The 17,885-nt window shown below is 38.7% G+C and overlaps 1 protein-coding gene across 1 annotated transcript in view; it reads left to right on the top strand.

The window, feature by feature from the left end:
- Nucleotides 1–15,774, top strand: part of TDRD5 (tudor domain containing 5) — a 96,058-nt gene extending 80,284 nt beyond the window's left edge. Inside the window, exons 15-18 of the mRNA XM_024758813.1 lie at nt 3,773–3,955; nt 4,721–4,864; nt 10,709–10,919; nt 15,378–15,774. Of these exons, the coding sequence (XP_024614581.1) occupies nt 3,773–3,955; nt 4,721–4,864; nt 10,709–10,919; nt 15,378–15,625 (786 nt within the window). The 3' untranslated portion in view covers nt 15,626–15,774. The remainder of the gene's footprint in view (nt 1–3,772; nt 3,956–4,720; nt 4,865–10,708; nt 10,920–15,377) is intronic.
- The last annotated feature ends 2,111 nt before the right edge of the window (nt 15,775–17,885 follow it).

Genomic DNA, 17,885 nt, shown 5'->3' with positions numbered 1-17,885 from the left:
TAGATCTGATGTGAGTCTCTTGTAGGCAGCATTTAGATGGGTCTTTTTTTTTTTTTTTTTAATCCATTCAGCCACTCTGCGTCTTTTGATTGGAGCATTTAGTCCATTTACATTTAAAGTGGTTATTGATAGATATATACTTATTGCCATTTTGTTGATTGGTTCTGGTAGTTCCTTTCTTCTTTTGCTCATTTCTCTTGTGATTTGATGACTGCCTTTAGTGTTATGTTTGGATTCCTTTCTCTTTGTGTATATCTATTATAGAGTTTTGGTTTGGGGTTACCATGAGGTTTATATATAACTGACTCTCCCCCTTTTCCTCCCTCCCTATCCCTCTCTTTCTCTCTCTATGTGTGTGTGTATATGTATATATATATATACACACACACATATATGTAAAGTTTTAAAAGCATATATATATAGTTATTTTAAGTTGATGATCTCAAGTTCAAACACACTGTAACAACCCTGCAGTTTTACTCCCTCCCCCTACCTCACATATAGTGTTTTTTGACATCATATTTTACATCTTTCTGTTTTATGTATCTCTTAACTACTTATTGTGGTCATAGATTATTTTACTACTTTTATCTTTTAACCTTCCTATTAGCTTTATAAGTAGTTGATCTACTACCTTTACTGTTTTTTTGCTTTTACCAATGAGATTTTCCTTTTATAATTTTTGTATGTCTAGTTGTGGTCTTTTCTGCTTAGAGAAGTCCCTTTAACATTTCTTGTAAAACTGATACTGAACTCTTTTGGCGTTTGCTTGTCTTTAAAACTCTTTATCTCTCCTTCAAATCTGAATTATAGCCTTACTGGATAGAGTATTCTTGGTTGTAGACATATATCCTGCCACTCCCTTCTGGCCTGCAAAGTTTCTGCTGAGAAGTCAGCTGATAGTCTTATGGGAGTTCTCTTATATGTAACTAGTTGCTTTTCTCTCTCTGCTGTTAAGGTTCTCTCTTTATCTTTAATTTCTATCATTTTAATTATAATGTGTGTTGGTGTGGACCTCTAAGTTCATCTTGTTTGGGACTCTTTGTGATTCCTGGACCTGGATATCTGTTTCCTTTCCCAAATTAGGGAAGTTTTCAGCTATTTACATCTTCAGGTAAGTTCTCTGCCCCTTTCTCTCTCTTTCTTCTCTTTCCAGGACCCCTGTATAATGTGAATGTTAGCATGCTTGATGTCCCAGAGGTCTCTTATTAAACCATCCTCATTTTAAAAAATTATTTTTTCTGTTCAGTTTGGGTAATTTCCACTACTCTGTCTTCCAGTTTGCTAATATGTTCCTCTGTATCATATAATCTACCATTGATATTCCAGTGTCTTTTTTATTTCCGTTATTGTATTCTTCAGCTCTGTTTGGATCTTCTTTATATTTTATAATTCTTTGTTAAACTTCTCACTGTGTTCATCCATTCTTCTTCTGCATTTGTTGAGCATACTTACGATCATTACCTTAAACTCTTTCTTAGGTAAATTGCTTATATCCACTTCACTTAGTTCCTTTCCTAGGGTTTTGTCTTATTCCTTCATGTGGAACATATTCCTCTTTTTCATTTTGCCTAATTCTCTGTGTTTATATCTAAGTATTGGGTTAGTTTGTTCCATATCCTGCTCTTGGAAAGTGGCCTTATATAGGAGGCGTCATGTGGGGCCCAGCAGCACACTCCCCTTTGGTCCCCAGAGCTATATTCTATAGGGATGACCCCATGTGGGCTGCATGGGCCCTTCTGTTGTGACTGGGCCCACTACTGTGGGTGCACTGGTAGTCAAGGCTGGTTGGTTGCCAGGCTCTGCCTTGTGTGGTGGCTTGGGCCAGGTTCTGGGTCGTCTGGTTCTGCGGTGCCAGTCTGCTGGTGGTGGAGCTGGTTTCCAGCACAGCTGGCTGCATGGTTCTGGGTGTCCCAGGGCTGGTTCCAGCCTGCAGGTGGGAAGGGTTAGGTCCAGGCACAACAATCTGAATTTTAATGAGTATGTTTAGTCCATTTACATTTAATAAAATTATCAATATGTTTTGATTTTAGGTCTACCATTTTATTATCTTTCTATTCATTTCCCCAGCTTTTCATTCCTTTGCTCTTCCTTTCTTCTTTTAGTATTCCTGTTTTTTGGTAGTATTCTTTTATTATTTAGCATTCTTCTTTAGTAGCCTATTTTAATTTACTTATTACATTTTCATTGTATATGTATAGTTTTGTACTGATTACTCTAGGAATTACAATATACACCTTTGGCTTTTCACAGTGGACTTAATCAATATTTACCACTTCAAGTGGAATGTAGGTATCTTACTACCATATAGGTCTTTAGCCCTTCCCACCTTCTTTATTTTCTACTATGTATAATAACTATGTATATTGAGAATTTATAATGTTATATTTTTTGCTTTCCATCTTCAAATATTCTGAAAAATTCAAGAGGGGAATAGTCTATTATATTTACCCAGATATCTACTTTTTCTGTTGCTCTTCCTTTATTCCTTCTGGTATCATCTCCTTTCTATTCAAAGAACTCCCTTTAGTGATTCTTTTAGGGCAAGTCTGTGGAAAACAAATTATTTTTGTTTTCTTCATTGAGAATGTATTTATTTCATCTTCATCCTTAAAGGATGCTTTTGCTGGATGTAGAATTCTAGGTTGCCAGTTCTTTTCTTTCAACCCTTTAAAAATTCCATTTCACTTCCTTCTAGCTTTCATGTTTTCTGATACAAGATATGTGCAGTGTTGATATTGTTGTTCCACTATAATAATGTGTAATTTTTCTTTGGCTTCATTCAGGATATTTGTTTGTCTTTAGTTTTCACCATGTTGCTCGTAATCTATGTAGGCACGAATTTCTTTGAGTTTATCGTGTTTGAGTTTTGCTAAGCTTTTCGAATCTGTAGGTCAGTGTCTTCCCAAACCAAATTTGGGAAGTTTTCAGACATATTTCTTCAAATAACTTTTCTGCACTGCATTCTTTCTCTTCTTCTTCTTGGACTTTGACGACACAAATGTTAAACCTTTTGGTATTGTCCCATAGTTCCCTGAGGCTCTATTTTTGTGTGTATGTTTGTTTGTTTTCCAATTTTTTTCTCAGTTGTTCAGAGTGGATAATCAGATTGGATCTATCTTCAAGTTTGTGCATTCTTTACTCTCATCTCTGTCCTGCTATCAAAAAGAGAGTGACAGAGCTCTATATTCAGTATAAAACAACCCTTCATTTAATTCTACTGTTTTTATTATATATTTGCACCGTCCTCAGCTTTACCCTCCAGAAGACCTCTAGTCTTCCAGTAGGAGGAAGAGGTGTAGTTTCCTGGGTTTTTTAAATAGGGGAGGGTACCTGGAGATCTAACTGCTTCTTACACAGACTTTTAACAAGAGCTCTTGTTTTCATTCCCACTTTACACCCTCAATTCCAAAAACTCTGTAGGAGCAATTCCTGAACTTTTGCAGTATTTATGGTATAAATTTGGGTTGACTCTCAGTTTTTCCTGCTCCAAGCTCAGGATTCCACTTTCTCAGGACTGCATAATAAGTTGTCAGTTGTCTGATTTCCTGTATCCAGAACATAGGTGATGTTTTCTCCTTTTACATTCTCTTTGACCATAAGTTTATACCTTAAATTATTTTATTTTGGTGATGTGTCAGGAGAGAGAGTAATAAATTATGTACTCAAACTTCCATCTTTACCTGGAGTTAGGAAAAATTTTAAACCTAAATTTCAAAATACATACAGGAATCATAAATTAAAGTTTTATTTGTCACCTGATACATTCTAGGATGAGATTCCCACTGGAATGCCATGCCTGGAGTCAGTAACCATAGGTGATGATATATGGGATGAGAACTGGATACCTTTGCAGGCTGGAATGGGAGAAGGAAGTGATGCTGCCTCCCACTTACCTACCTCAAGGCTTGATGGAAAGAAACCATATTCATCATGTAAAGAAATGCCACAGAAGGTTAGATCCTTGGGAAAACATAAAGCAAATCACTACTGCAAAAGGAAATATTAATGTAATTGTCCAAGCTTCAAAAAAGCTATGCATTCTGCATTTCATAGGGATTAATCAGACAATAATTCAGAAGAATGTATTCCCACCCCCACCCCCCCACCAAAGATGGTAGTGTTAGGGATGGGGGCAGGATGAAGCAGGGGAGAGTAAACCATGGACTTATTGTGGCTATCTATTCTATCAATCATTATGATTTTTGTTTTACCATTGGCACCTAGTCACAGCCTTAGGATCTAGAAATAAACAGTTTTCCCTAATTTAATTTTTATTGCATTGCCTTGTAATATTATGTCTGGATCTCTGCAGTGAGTATATTTACTAATATTGGGCCCTATATATTTGAATTTTAATTTATTTTCCACCAGCTCTTAGAAAGAAGCACTATCAACACTTAAGTTGCCCCTCGTTATTTGTGCCATTTAAATACTGGATGATCATGAAAATCATCTAACCATGAAAACAGTATTGAAGAAAATACTACAAAGAGAGTTGTGTTTTTTTTAATGTGATCTGTGTATTCAGAGGAATTCAGTGTATTGAGCATGGACCAGTGAAGCAAGGGGGAAAACTCACACTAATATAGAAAGTTAATAAATATCTTTTCTTGTTTAGTATACATTGCCTCTTTGCCTTTACCTTGCCCAAGTTATCCTCCATTTGGATCATATGGCACTATGTCTCAGTTTATTGTTGCAATTTTTTTCTCTATAGGATTGGTGTTTTTCTACACCCAAAGATACATGGGATGTTTCATGGCAGCCTTCAGGCCTTGTGAGTGGGAAGGAAGTAGAAGTTGAAAAATCAGAAGGACTGGGTGCTCAAGAAAAAAATACTGGCACAACCGGAATTCAAAATGTAAATGTCTAACGAATGTTACTGTTACAAGTTTTCATGAGGAAATACTTTCACTTTTAGAAAGTAAAATTCTGGTTAATGATCCCTCTCTTAGCATTTGGTACAATACATATACATAAAAATGTATGTTTATTTAAAAATAAATTTCAGTTAACTTACTGTTGCTATTCATCTCTCCAGAAAAAAATTCTGAGACTAGAATTAAAAGATTGATTAAGCCTCTACATTAGGGATAGGGAAAACAGGTATTTTCCCTTAATCATACATTTTAAGTTCTGTATCTGTCCTATCATCTAGGCCAGATTTTTTCTTTCTGTTGCTTTGGCAGAAAACACTAACCCTGGAGCAAAATCCGTTTGTTTTGTGTTTCTCCATCCTGAAAACAGCAGGACTGTTTGTGTGAATCGTGAAATTTGGCTAACGGTCTCTGTACTTTTGTGCATTACATTGAAAATGAAGGACTCAAGTCTAGGAGAATTGCTGAAAAGCAGATTTGTGGAAGATGAACCTTCTGAGTGATATATTTTCTACAGAATATGGTTACTTTGCATGAGATCATTGATAAAAGTATGCTGCATTACATAGAACAGTCTGTTCCAGAAATGTAGGTTACTTAAAGCACAGATTTAGCTTTAGGATAAAATAAACTTTTATATTTTGTTTCTCAGGTAGTCTTTCTTTAAGATATAATAGCTTTATTGAACTATAACTCACATACCATGTAATTCACTTAAAGTATGCAATTCAAATAACTTTTAGTATACACAGACTTGTGCAACCACCCGTATAATCCATTTTAGAACATTTTCATCACCCCTTCAGAAAAAAACCATTATCCCTTTGGTATCTGGGTAATGCTGGCATTGTAAAATGAGTTTGGGAGTGTTCAGTTTTTTGGAAGACTTTGAGAAGAATTGGTATTAATTATTCTTTAAATGTTTGGTAGAATTTTACCAGTGAAGCCATCTTATCTTGTGTTTTTCTTTGTTGGGAGGTTTTTGATTACTGATTCAATTTCATTACTAGTAATCTGTGTTCAGATTTTCTATTTCTTCCTAATTCAGTCTTTCAAGACTATATGTTTCTAAGAATTTATCCATTTCTTTCAGGTTATCCAGTTTGTTTGTGTGCAGTTGTTTGTAATGGTCTCTTAAAATCCTTTTCAATTCTGTGGCATTAGTTGCAATGTTTTTTCTTTTCTGATATCATTTGAGTCTTTTTTTCTTCATTAGTCTAGCTAAAGGTTTCTCAGTTTTGTTTATATTTTCAATATATAAAACAACTCTCAGTTTCATTGATTTTTTTCTTTTCTCTATTTCATTTATTTCTGCTCTAATTTTTACTATTTCCTTCTGCTAAATTTGGTCTTTGTTCTTCTTTTCTTAGTTCCTTAAGGTATAAAATTGAGTTGTTTGAGATCTTTCTTCCTTTTTTAATGTGTTTTTAATGTTTTATTGCTAGAAACATCCCTCTTAATTCTTCCTTTGCTGCATCCCATAAATTTTGGTATACTGTGTGTTTTCATTTTTCTCTGTCTCAGAATATTTTCTAATTACCTTTGATCTTTTTTGACCCATTGGTTGTTCGGGAGTATGATGTTTAATTTCCCATATTTCTGACTTTAATCTTCCTTTTTGAGGGATATTCTCCATGAGTATTGAATGATAGGTTGGCACTGTTTTCTTTCGATGCTTTGAAGATGTCATTCCTTTATGTTCTGGCTTCTGTTGGATTGCCAGCTGTCAGTTACCATTGCTCCTTTGAAGGTATGTCTTTTTTTTCCCCCTCTGGCTTCTTTTAAGATTTTTCTGTCTTTTGCTTTCAGCATTTTGATAATTATATATCTAGATGTGATTTCCTTTGGATTTATTCTGCATATGTATCACTGAGCTTATTAAATCAGCAGATGGATACTGTACATCAGTTTTAGAAAATTCTGGTCCATTTATCTAATCAAACACTGCTTCTGCCTCATTATCTCTCTCCTTTCCTGCTGGCGTTTCAGTTCTACGTATGTTAGAACTTTTGGCTGAGTCCCCCTTGGGCTCTGTTTTCTTGTTCGCTCTCTTTTTTCCTTTTGCAATACCTCTGTTTGGAGGTTTTATGTTGATGATTCCAGTGCCCTAGTCCTGTCTTCTACAGGATCCAGTCTGCTGTTAAACCCACACGTTGAGCTCTTAATTTCAAACATATTATTTTCCAGTTCTAGAATGTCCATTTGATTCTTTATTTTATAGATTCCAGTTCTCGGTTTAAATTCTCCATATTTTCCTCAATTTTGTCTGTAACTTCCATTTTCTTGAACATGTTAATAATCATAGTTACTTTAAAGTTTTTTGCAGATAATTTCAATATCTGAATTACCTTTGAGTGTGTTCTTACTGCCTTTTTTCTCTATTTGATCTTGTCATTTGATCCTGTTTTGGGCATTCAGGGGAGGGGAAAGACAGGCGGAGCGTACCGCATGGTTCTTTTTAATGGAATGTTGAACATTATGGAATTTAGAGAGGCTCTGGATGAGATAGCTTCCTCCAAAGAGGGTTCAGTTGTCTAGTGGCTGGCAGATACCAGCCAGTCACCTTCACACATATTGAGGCTTGGTTTAGGTTTGGTGAGGACTGCTATATTTCACTTTTGTCCCTAGTCCTTGAATGTGGCTCTTACTCCTAAAGCATGATTCTTTGGAGATCTCAGCTGAAAGCCTGAGGAGTTTGTCAAAGCTCCTCCACATTCGTGGGGCTCAGACTCCATCCTCTGTCTCCTCAACTTAATTGAGATATAATATACATACCATACAGTTCACCCATTTAAAGTGTACAATTCAACGGCTTTTAGTATATTCACTAGTTTACTAGCATATTGTGCCTCCATCATCACCATAAGAATTTCAGAACATTTTCATTATCTCAAAAAGAAACGCATTCTTCAGCTGTCACCCCCACCCAAACTCCCCAACCCTCTTCCCCCCAGGCAACCACTCATCTTATTTTCTCTATTGATTTACTTATTCTTCAGGACATTTCATATAATTGGAATCAATACAGTGTGTGGCCTTTTGTGTCTGGCTTCTTAGCGTAATGTTCTCAAGGTTCATCATGTTGTATCATGTATCAGTACTTTACGTCTTTTTGTGGCTGAATAATCCATTGTATGGATAGGCCACGTTTTGTTTATCCATGTGTCAGCTGGTGGACATTTGAGTTGTTTCTGTTTTTCTGCTATTATGAATAGTGCTGCTGTGACATTTGTGTATGTGTTTTTATGTGGACATACGTTTTCAGTTTTCTTAGGTATATACCTAAGAGTTGAATGGCTGGGTCCTATGTTAACTCTGTGTTTAGTGTTTTGAGGAATTGCCAGACTTTTCCAAGCAGTTGCAACATTTTACATTCCCACCAGCAATATAAGAGTGTTCCAATTTGTCCACATCTTTGCCAACACTTGCTATTATCTAGTTTAAAAGATTATACAGGGCTTCCCTGGTGGCGCAGTGGTTGAGAGTCCGCCTGCCGATGCAGGGGACGCAGGTTCATGCCCCGGTCCTGGAGGATCCCACATGCCGCGGAGCGGCTGGGCCCATGGGCCATGGCCACTGGGCCTGCGTGTCCGCATCCTGTGCTCTGCAACGGGAGAGGCCACAACAGTGAGAGGCCCGCATACCACACACACACAAAAAATTATAGCCATCCTAGCGGGCATGAAGTTGTATGTTGTGGTTTGGGGCTATTCTTTCGATTGCATAAGTTAATGTTTCAGAAATCATGAACATGTTTCTTGAAAATCTGCCACTAACCTCTAGTTCCATAAAGGTATATTTTCGGACAACTACGAGGGAGTCAGTAGTTGATAACTACAGAGGGATAAATCTGGCAGAGCAATGCTTCTCAAACTATAATGTTCATACAGATCACCTGAGAATCTTGTGAAAATGCAGATTCTGATTGAGCAGATCTGGTATGGGGACTGAGGTTCTCCATGTCTTACAAGCTTCCGGGTGATGCTGAAGCTGCTTGATGGTGAATCACATTTTGAGCAGCAGCACCCTAAACCACTGTTTAGAGGAAGAGACTCTTACTTTTCAATTAAGTGCTTAAGTTGACCACAGGCACTTGCTTTCAGTACTGGCATACACATTTAGAAGGCATTCACCTATGTTCTTTTTTTCCAGTGTGAAAAGCTGCCAGAATGCATTTAAATATGTTTTAACAATTTGTCTTTCTTCAAAATCATATTTATCAGGAAAGAAAAAAAGATACAGCTTTTAAAAAAACTGTTTCTGATTTTGATTTTGTTAAACTACTGAAAATAGGCAGCAGGGCTTAGTGTAAAAAACACCTGTCTGGGAGTTCTGTAATCTGTGGCTTAGTCTTTACCACAAGTTTGAACAAGTTGGCTTTTGGGGCCTTAGTTTATCCGTCTACAAGGACTGATTTGGATCAATGATCTTTCCAGCTCTAAAAGTTTGCCATATTAATATTTACTTAATTATCACTGAAGCTTTATTGAAAGAACCTCATTTTCAGTGAGAATAAACTTAAAGGGTAGCTAAAGCACATACATGAAGTTGCATAAATTAAGCAAAAAATTGAATCCAGCTCTTTGCTCTCCTGAAGTAGCATATTGTATGGCAGGATAGCTATGTGGACTTTTAGAGTTTTCATTTTTGCTGCCAGATAAAGGGGCACAGCCATTTGTTTATGACATAATTATATATCAGTCACATCCATGCCAGCCATGTTTGAAAATGAACAAGGTGTTTCCTAATGGAAGAAAAAAGGAATGCAAAAGGAATGCCAGCTGATAGTAAATGTCTACTCCACAGCCTAAAGAACACACAAAGCTACATTTTCTGTTTGTATAAATTTTGTTTCAGTTTACTCTGGGCAGATCCCAGGCTGTAAGCCACTTAGGTCGGTTCATTACAGCCTGGTCCTGATGGGGCCCACTTAATCGTCAGTGCCAGTTAGTTAGCATCACAGAAGACAAATTCTCTGAGTCACTGTAAACTGTAGCTGTTTCAGCAGCGACTCTGTGGTAGGATATAGGATCTGTTGATTAAAATTTGGCACTTCATTTGTTTTAGCCCAAATCGAGGCTTTGTTTGGGAAGTTCATCTTTTCCTCTCAAACCCTGATTCTTAGTACTCCATTTTGTCACTTCTTCTGAGGAGCCCTCCTTTAAGTCCTTTGTGTTCTCCTAGCATGTTTTTGATGCTGCGGAATGCAGTTAATGCCTTCTTCATGGCCACCTGCAGCACGTGTACTGTTTCCCTAGCCGAGGACTGTGAGCTCCTTAGGAAAAGGGATCATATTTACTGGGAGGCGGTGTGATGGAGCAGAGAGAACATAGGCTAGCCTGAGTTCATCCCTCTGCCTTGTCGCTTACTGGTTGACATTGGATAACTTGGTAAGCCTCTTGTGAAAAAGCATTATGCTAAGTAAAGGAAGCGGTAATAAAGAAGATGTAACAACACCTAACGTAGGAAAAACGTTCTGATGTTTCATTGAAGAAACACATGCCAAGAACCTAGCATCGTGCCTGACAATGAGTGCGCAGTGAATGTTATTTCTCTCATTTCCTGCCGTTCTTCCTTGGCAGCCCTCAGTACCATGTTTGCTCATAATATGCATTCAATACGTGCTTCTTGAATTAATGGTCACTAAGTTAGAGAAGGACTTGTTTTCCAGAGAGTATCTAGATTTTTTAAAGTGGAGAGTTTTATTTATTAATTATGATATGAAAATATTCTTTTGTATATAAGTAAGGAAACAAAATAGACTTAATTCTTACTGTTGAACTAACAGTTACTTTTCATGCTTTTGCCCCATTTTCCCCATTCTGTAGCAACCAAACTTAAAGAGTTCCTCAGATTCTCCCACGTTGCCCGAATTGGAGGAGTTCTACATCTCTCTTATCCAGTCACAGCAGTCAGCAGAAGGTGGCCAGATTGAGCCTAGCAGCATTGAGACTTGTCCAAAGCAATTTCAGCTGTCCACAGCAGTGCTCAACTCAACTCCTGCAGTGGTCGATTCCTCACAAAAACACTCTGGTTCAGGTAGGTTGACATACAGTTGACAAACGCAATGGTTTGCCACGTTGTTAAAAACCTTCATTTATCTTTTCAGAACATGACTTGAAAAATTGCTGATGTTAGCATTTGTCTGAACTCCTCCAGTTGTTCCCTTTCACTTTGCCACTCTTCTTTTTTTTTCTGCAATTTGGGGGGTGGCGGGGTCAGGTTTATGCACAGTAAAACTTGCCAGTTTTTAAGTGTACAATGCTATGAGTTCTGACAAATGTGTACAGTCTTGTTATAAGCACCACAGTCATTATAATAGAATATTTCCGTCAGTCTAAAAGGCTTCGTCATATCCCTTTGCAGTCATTCCCTCCCACTGCTTTCTGGCTTCTGGCATGTTACTTTTCCTTTTCTAGAATTTCATATAAAGGGAGTCATACAGTATGTAGTTTTTATGTCTGATTTCTTTCATTTAGCGTGATTTTTAGAGATTCATTTATGTTGTTGCTGGTGTCTAAAGTTTGTTCCTATTCATTGTTGAGTAGTACCCAGTTGTATGGAAATACCACAATTTGTTTATCTGTTCACCAGATGACAGACATCTGGATTGTTTCCAGATTTGGGCCATTATGAATAAAGCTGCTGTGAGTGTTCACATACAGCTCTTTGTGTAGACATATGTTTTTTATTTCTATTCAGCAAGTACCTTGGAGTGGAATTGCTGGGTCATATGCTAACTGCATGTTTAACTTTTTTTTTTTTTTAAATAAATCTATTTATTTATTTTTGGCTGTGTTGGGTCTTTGTTGCTGTGCGTGGGCTTTCTCTGGTTGCAGCGAGTGGGGGCTACTCTTTGTTGCGGTGCACGGGCTTCTCATTGCAGTGGCTTCTCTTGTTGCGGAGCATGGTCTGTAAGTGTGCGGGCTTCAGTAGTTGTGGCACACAGGCTCAGTAGTTGTGGCTCGCGGGCTCTTGAGCTCAGGCTCAGTAGTTGTGGTGCACGGACTTAGTTACTCTGCGGCACGTGGGATCTTCCCGGACCAGGGATGGAACCTGTGTCCCCTGCATTGGCAGGCGGATTCTTAACCACTGCAGCACCAGGGAAGCCCCTGTTTAACTTTTTAAGAACTGCTAAAATGTTTTCCGAAGCGGCTGAACCATTTGGTAATTCACACCAGCGATATACGTAAGTTCTGATTGCTTCATCTTCTTGGCAACATATTATATCGCCAGTCTTTTAAAATTTTACCATCCTAGTGGGTGTGTGGTGGTATCTTATTTTGGTTTTAATTTACATTTTCCTATTTGCCAGTGATGTTGACTATGTTTTCATGTGTTTATGTACCATCTGTATATCTTCTTTAGTGAATTGCCTGCTGAAGTATTTGTGCATTTTTATTGGATTATCTTCTTTTTATGGATTTGTAAAAATTCTTTATTCTGGATACAAAACCTTTGTCAGATTCATCTGTTGCAAATATTTCAGGTATGTGGCTTGCCTTTTCATTTCCGTAACAGCATCCTTGGAAGAGGAAAAGTTTTCCTTTTGATGAAATCAGATTTGTTGATTTTTTTTTTCCTTTATAGTTTGAACTTTTTGTGTCCTATTTAGAACTCTTTCCTAACTCAAGTAACTAAGACTTTCTCTTACATTTTCTTATAAAAGTTCTATAGTTTTAGGTCCTGCATTAGGTCTGTGATCCAGTTCGTTAATTTTTGTGTATGGTGTGGTGTAAGGATCAATGTTTATTTTGATTACATATAATTATTCAGCTGCTTCAGCATGATTTATTGAAAAGACTGTCCTTTCTCCATTAAACTGCCTTGATGTCTTTGTCAAAAGCCAATGAAGTTGTATATGTGAGGGTCTATTTCTGGACTTTCATTCTGTTCTATTACTATTACATCTGCCTTTATACCACTGTCTTGATTTTTGTGGCTTTATAATAAGTCTTGAAATCATATAAATTTGTTCTTCTTTTTCAAATTGCTTTGGCTATTCTAGGTCATATTCCATATGAATTTTAGGATTAGTTTAATTTCTACTGAAAGCCTGCTAAAAGTTTTACTGGGATTTTTTTTTAATCTCTAGATCAAGTTGGGGAGAAGTGACATGTTAACAATATTGAGTCTTCTGATCTATGAGCATAATATAACCTTTTCTTGTTCAGTGTTTAATATGTTCTTTTCCCATCCAGTATATTTTTCATCTCAGAAGTTCAAGTTATAATCTCTAGGGTTTGGTTTGGGTCTTTTTTATATCTTCCATCTTTCTCTTCAGCATACTCATCATTCACTTCTTGAATACTTGGAGTGTTCTTATGACAGCTATTGTAATACCCTTGTCTTGTGATTCTAGCATATGTATCATTTCTGCATTCTGTCATTTCTGAATTGGCTTCTACTGATTGGTTTTTCTCCTAATTACAAGTCATATTTTTCTGCTTCTTTGTGTATCTGGTAATTTTTTATTGGATGGCAGATGCTGAATTATATGTTGTTGGCTGAATCTCTTCTTCTTCCTCCCTCCCTCCCTTCCTTCTTCCTTCCTTCCCTCCCTCCCTGCTGTCTATGTATAATTTATTGCGGGGGGAGGAATGTAATTAAATTACCTGAAATTGCTTTGATTATTTCTGTGTTTATTTTAGGTTTCATTAGGCTGATTTAGAAAAGCCTTAAGTCTGTTGGCCCTGCTAGGCAGTACCTTTCTGAGGGTATTGATGGGACTTGATGCCCTATGTGTTAGGATGTCTTTACACTGTAGCTGGTGGGAACACAAACTTTTGCCCCAGTATAAAATGCCTAGTGTTTGTTCTGCCTACTCCTTTCAGGTAGGTTTTCTCCCTGGCCCTGGTGGTCCCCTCACATACGTGAGCCAGATCTCTACCCAGCCTAAGACTCAAAGCGACCTCTGCAGGTCTCCAGCTTCTTCTCTCTCTGCAGCTGCCTCTTGACTTGTACTTTTCCCCCACAAATTCCAGACACCTGGCCTCCATAAATTCCAAACTCTGTCTTCTCAGCACAGGGAGACCTCCAGGCTCAATGTGGACTCTCCCTCCCTGTACTGCAGCCTGGGCTTTATTTTGACAGTGAGCTCAGGCACTTGTAGGGCTCACTTTGTTTCCCGTCTCTCAGGGAGCACTGTCCTCTGAGCTTGTTGTTCAGTGTCTGAAAGCTGTTGTTTTAAATACTTTGTCCAGTTTTTCAGTTGTTTAAAGCAGGAGAGATGATTTTTCAATCCCTGTTTAATTAGCATCATGTCTGGAAGCAGAAGCTTTGCTACTCTTTTAAATTCTTTCATCGTGTGTCCCTGCTTTCATGTTTTTATACCTTTTAAAATCTGAGCTCACCAACGACTTCCTGTAAAGCCCCATTATTGCACTAGAACTCACTGTCTCTTTTCCACTCTAGTGGGCATTAATTATAGTCTTGCGGTCAGAGTTTTACTTTTTAGAATACCCTGTAAAATTCTCCTTAATTTAATTTATCATAAATATATGGCACACGTACCACATGCTACTGCTGCTAGATGCTAAAGATACAAAATAAGATATTGGATTATGCCTGATATTTTTCTGAATTTTTGAAATCTGTAATTTTAAGGTCTAGAGCGGTGCTTTTCAGAATGTAGTCGGCATACCCGTACTAGCCTGTGAAGCATTTGTGATGATGGACAACACAATAGCACATTGTTTAGCTCCCCTAGTTTTTTTTTTTTTTCCTAAAGGAGGACTTTCTTGAAGGAAGCAGTGTGTTGGTTTATATATTGGCAAAAGCTCCTTCTCTCATTGCAGGCAGGTTCAAACAATTCATAGACCAGCTCCTTCAGTAGCCCTGGTCTAGAGTACACATGTGAGGATGCTAGTATCCACTTCCGTGGCTATTAAGAACTCTCAGCATGGAGTTCCCAGCCGTTTATTCCATTGAAAAGATTACTTCTTCTTAGTTAAACTAACTCCCAAGGAATTCTTTCTGTGGCTAATAATTGGCTTTTGGAATTTCTTAGCAAACACAGTTAATGTTAATTAATGTTAATTTTCATTTTTATGGTCAGTTTGGTCAGTTTTGTTTTTATGCTGGCAGACTTGGAATTGGGACCACTTTCACAATAGAGAAGGCCCGTGGGACACCATTTTGCTCACTGCTGAGAGGAGGAAGTAAGGGAGCTTAAGGATTCTTCCCTGGAATTGGAATTATATCCAATTTATTTTTTTGATGTCCTAGAAAGAGATCTTCCCTTCCTTATTCACAAGTAGATATTTTGTCCTCTCTTCTTTGCCCTCATCCTGACAAGATTTATTTTTTCTCAGCGCATGATCCCCCATCCTCATCTCCTTTCCATTTTTTGACTGGTTTCTGAGTCTCTTTCTCTCTGATTTGCCATTGGTAATTGGCACCACCTAACCAGAAGATGGTTGTAACACGTTACTAAAGATCTAGAATGGGAGAGTGTGAGAACCTCTTGAAAAGACCTGTGTTTTCTTTCTTTTTCAGTGGAAAGCTCTCCAGAGAGCCTAGAGAATGAAGATTTTTCTAGTAGCCATGCTATTACAGTGTTCAAAGATAAGAGTCAGGGAGCCATGGACCAGCTGTCTTTGATTTTGTCTCCTGAGCACCAGATTTCTCAGAAGCTCTACATTCCTCGAAGCACAGCCACTGCTGCCTTAGGAGCTGCTGCGCGGCTAGCCACATCCAGGAGACTCCTGCACTGGTACCCCAGTGTGAAAAGGATGGAAGCATGAGAGAGGAGGGAGGAAAAAATAAACTAGATGCTTAGGGCCTGGTGACCTCCCAGGCCGAAAGAGAAGGAGGTATTGAGACAAAGTAGTATTTTGATAGTTGATGCTTTTGTCTTTCTGTGTGACTCTTTGTTAGCTTTGTTATGCGAACAGTCCCCTTTGTTGTGTAAGTATTGATGTTTAATGTTAATTTTCATTTTTGTGGATGTTTCTTTTTCTGTATGGTTTTGTTCACCTTTGTTCAATGTTGTAGTTTAAAGAAGTTTTTGTGTTTCTATAAATGTTTTTTTTTTTAACATCTTTATTGGGTGGCCCAGCCGCTCCGCGGCATGTGGGATCTTCCCGAACCGGGGCACGAACCCGTGTCCCCTGCATCGGCAGGCAGACTCTCAACCACTGCCCTGTTAATCTTTTTAAAACTTAAAAATGTTTATTATTTAAAGAAATAGACTAATATCTTCAGTCCCGCTGCCTGGGTTTGGATCTCCTCCCTACCATGGCTGTGTAACCAATGGCAAATGGATTAACTTGCTTAAGCCTCTGTTTTCTTATCTGTAAAGTGGAGGTGCTAATAGTATCTATGTTGTAAGACTGCTGAAAGATAATCTAAAATTTGAGAAGCGTTCAGCCGGGCACCTGGCACTTAGTAAACACAAATCCAGGTACGTATAGTTACCATGGTTATCATCTGTCATCTCGTCATCTCTGTGGAGGCTGCCTTTCATTGTCCCAGTGTGCGTCTCACATTCATCCCTCCAGAGGAAATCTGATTGGGTGACGTTGTCATTATCCAATATGGAGCATCTCTGTTAGACAGACTCTTACAGACCCATATCATGGGTGGTTGGTCATTTTGATGTCCAGCCTATCCATAGCCACTTTGGGCTTGGGTCCCACCCCCAGACTAAACCACTGGCACCAGAAGCATAGTCCAGTGATATGACACAAGACAGAACAAGAACCAGCCCCCACCAATGTAACCACTTTCCTCAGAGGAGGGCTCTGGGGGTAGCAGGCACTCAGAACTCTTTGGCTTGTGCAGTACGGTTGGTTAGGAAAGGAAAAGAATCCAGAAAGAGCCTGGAAGAAAATGAGGGGGGACTTCCCTGGCGGTCCAGTGGCTAAGACTCTGTGCTCCCAGTGCAGGGGGCCCGGGGCTCGATCCCCGGTCAGGGAACTAGGTCCCACATGCCACAACTAAAGATCCCGCATGCTGCAACTAAGACCCGGCACAGCCAAATAAATAAATATATATGTATTTTAAATGAGGGAACAAGGGATTAAAAACTCTATTATTATTGGTTTAGGGTTGTTGGGAGGATTAATGGGATCAATCCACATACAGTATTTCTCGAAGTGCTGGGTGAATTGTAAGCACTCAGTATGTGGTAGCCTTGAGGATGGCAATGATGATGGTGGTGATGACGATTATGACTGTTACCAGGTCTATTTGAGGCTGAAGAACAGGTACAGGTAGAATGATGGGGAGAGGGAGATAAAGGACAGATTGTACTCAAGAGAAAGGCCATTAGGGTTTAAGGTTTCAAAGCAGGAGTAGCTCCTGGGGATGTAACAGCCCAAACCGAGGTCCTAAACGTGGCAGTGTGACATGCATACACCTGGCAGCTCCTTCCTCCTTGCACCTACAGATAGACTGAGTGTCCAAGATGTGTATTCTCCTAGGGTCTCACCCAGTGCACACTCCTCCTGCCTCGGATCCATGGGGAGTGCTCTGCCACTGCCTGATGCCTTTTCAGAGGTACCCAATTCTCTCCCCTACTAGGACTTCAGAAAGGGGCCAGTGTTTGAGGTCCTCCTGCCTCAGAGAATGAGTGTTCCTGCAGAGCCACTGGATGGCACGTACTGGCAACTGGTGCGAGCTTGGGCTGCGGGGAACGTTCCAGAACAGGAGACTATTTATAGCCTGGCACAGATGCCCAATTCCCAGCTAAGGGAGGGGTCGTGGTAGATGGGAAGCAGTCGTGCTTCCATCGTTTATTATTTTATTAACCACTTAGGATACTGTATGTAGTGAGCATCACCTGGTTTCATCTCTAGTTTTCCTGTTTGCGATTCCTTCCTGCTTTTTATTTTTGTTAATATGGTGTATCCCGTTGATTGATTTGTGTATATTGAAGAATCCTTGCATTGCTGGAAGAAACCTCACTTGATCACGGTGTATGATGCGTTTAATGTGCCATTGGATTCTGTTTGCTAATATTTTGTTGAGGATTTTTGCATCTATGTTCATCAGTGATATTGG

This window comes from Neophocaena asiaeorientalis, unplaced genomic scaffold (assembly GCF_003031525.2).
Source record: "Neophocaena asiaeorientalis asiaeorientalis breed wild unplaced genomic scaffold, Neophocaena_asiaeorientalis_V1.1 scaffold182, whole genome shotgun sequence".
Lineage (NCBI taxonomy): Eukaryota > Metazoa > Chordata > Mammalia > Artiodactyla > Phocoenidae > Neophocaena > Neophocaena asiaeorientalis.
The sequence above is the reverse complement of the archived record's forward strand: the minus strand, read 5'-3'. Positions and strand labels throughout refer to the sequence as shown.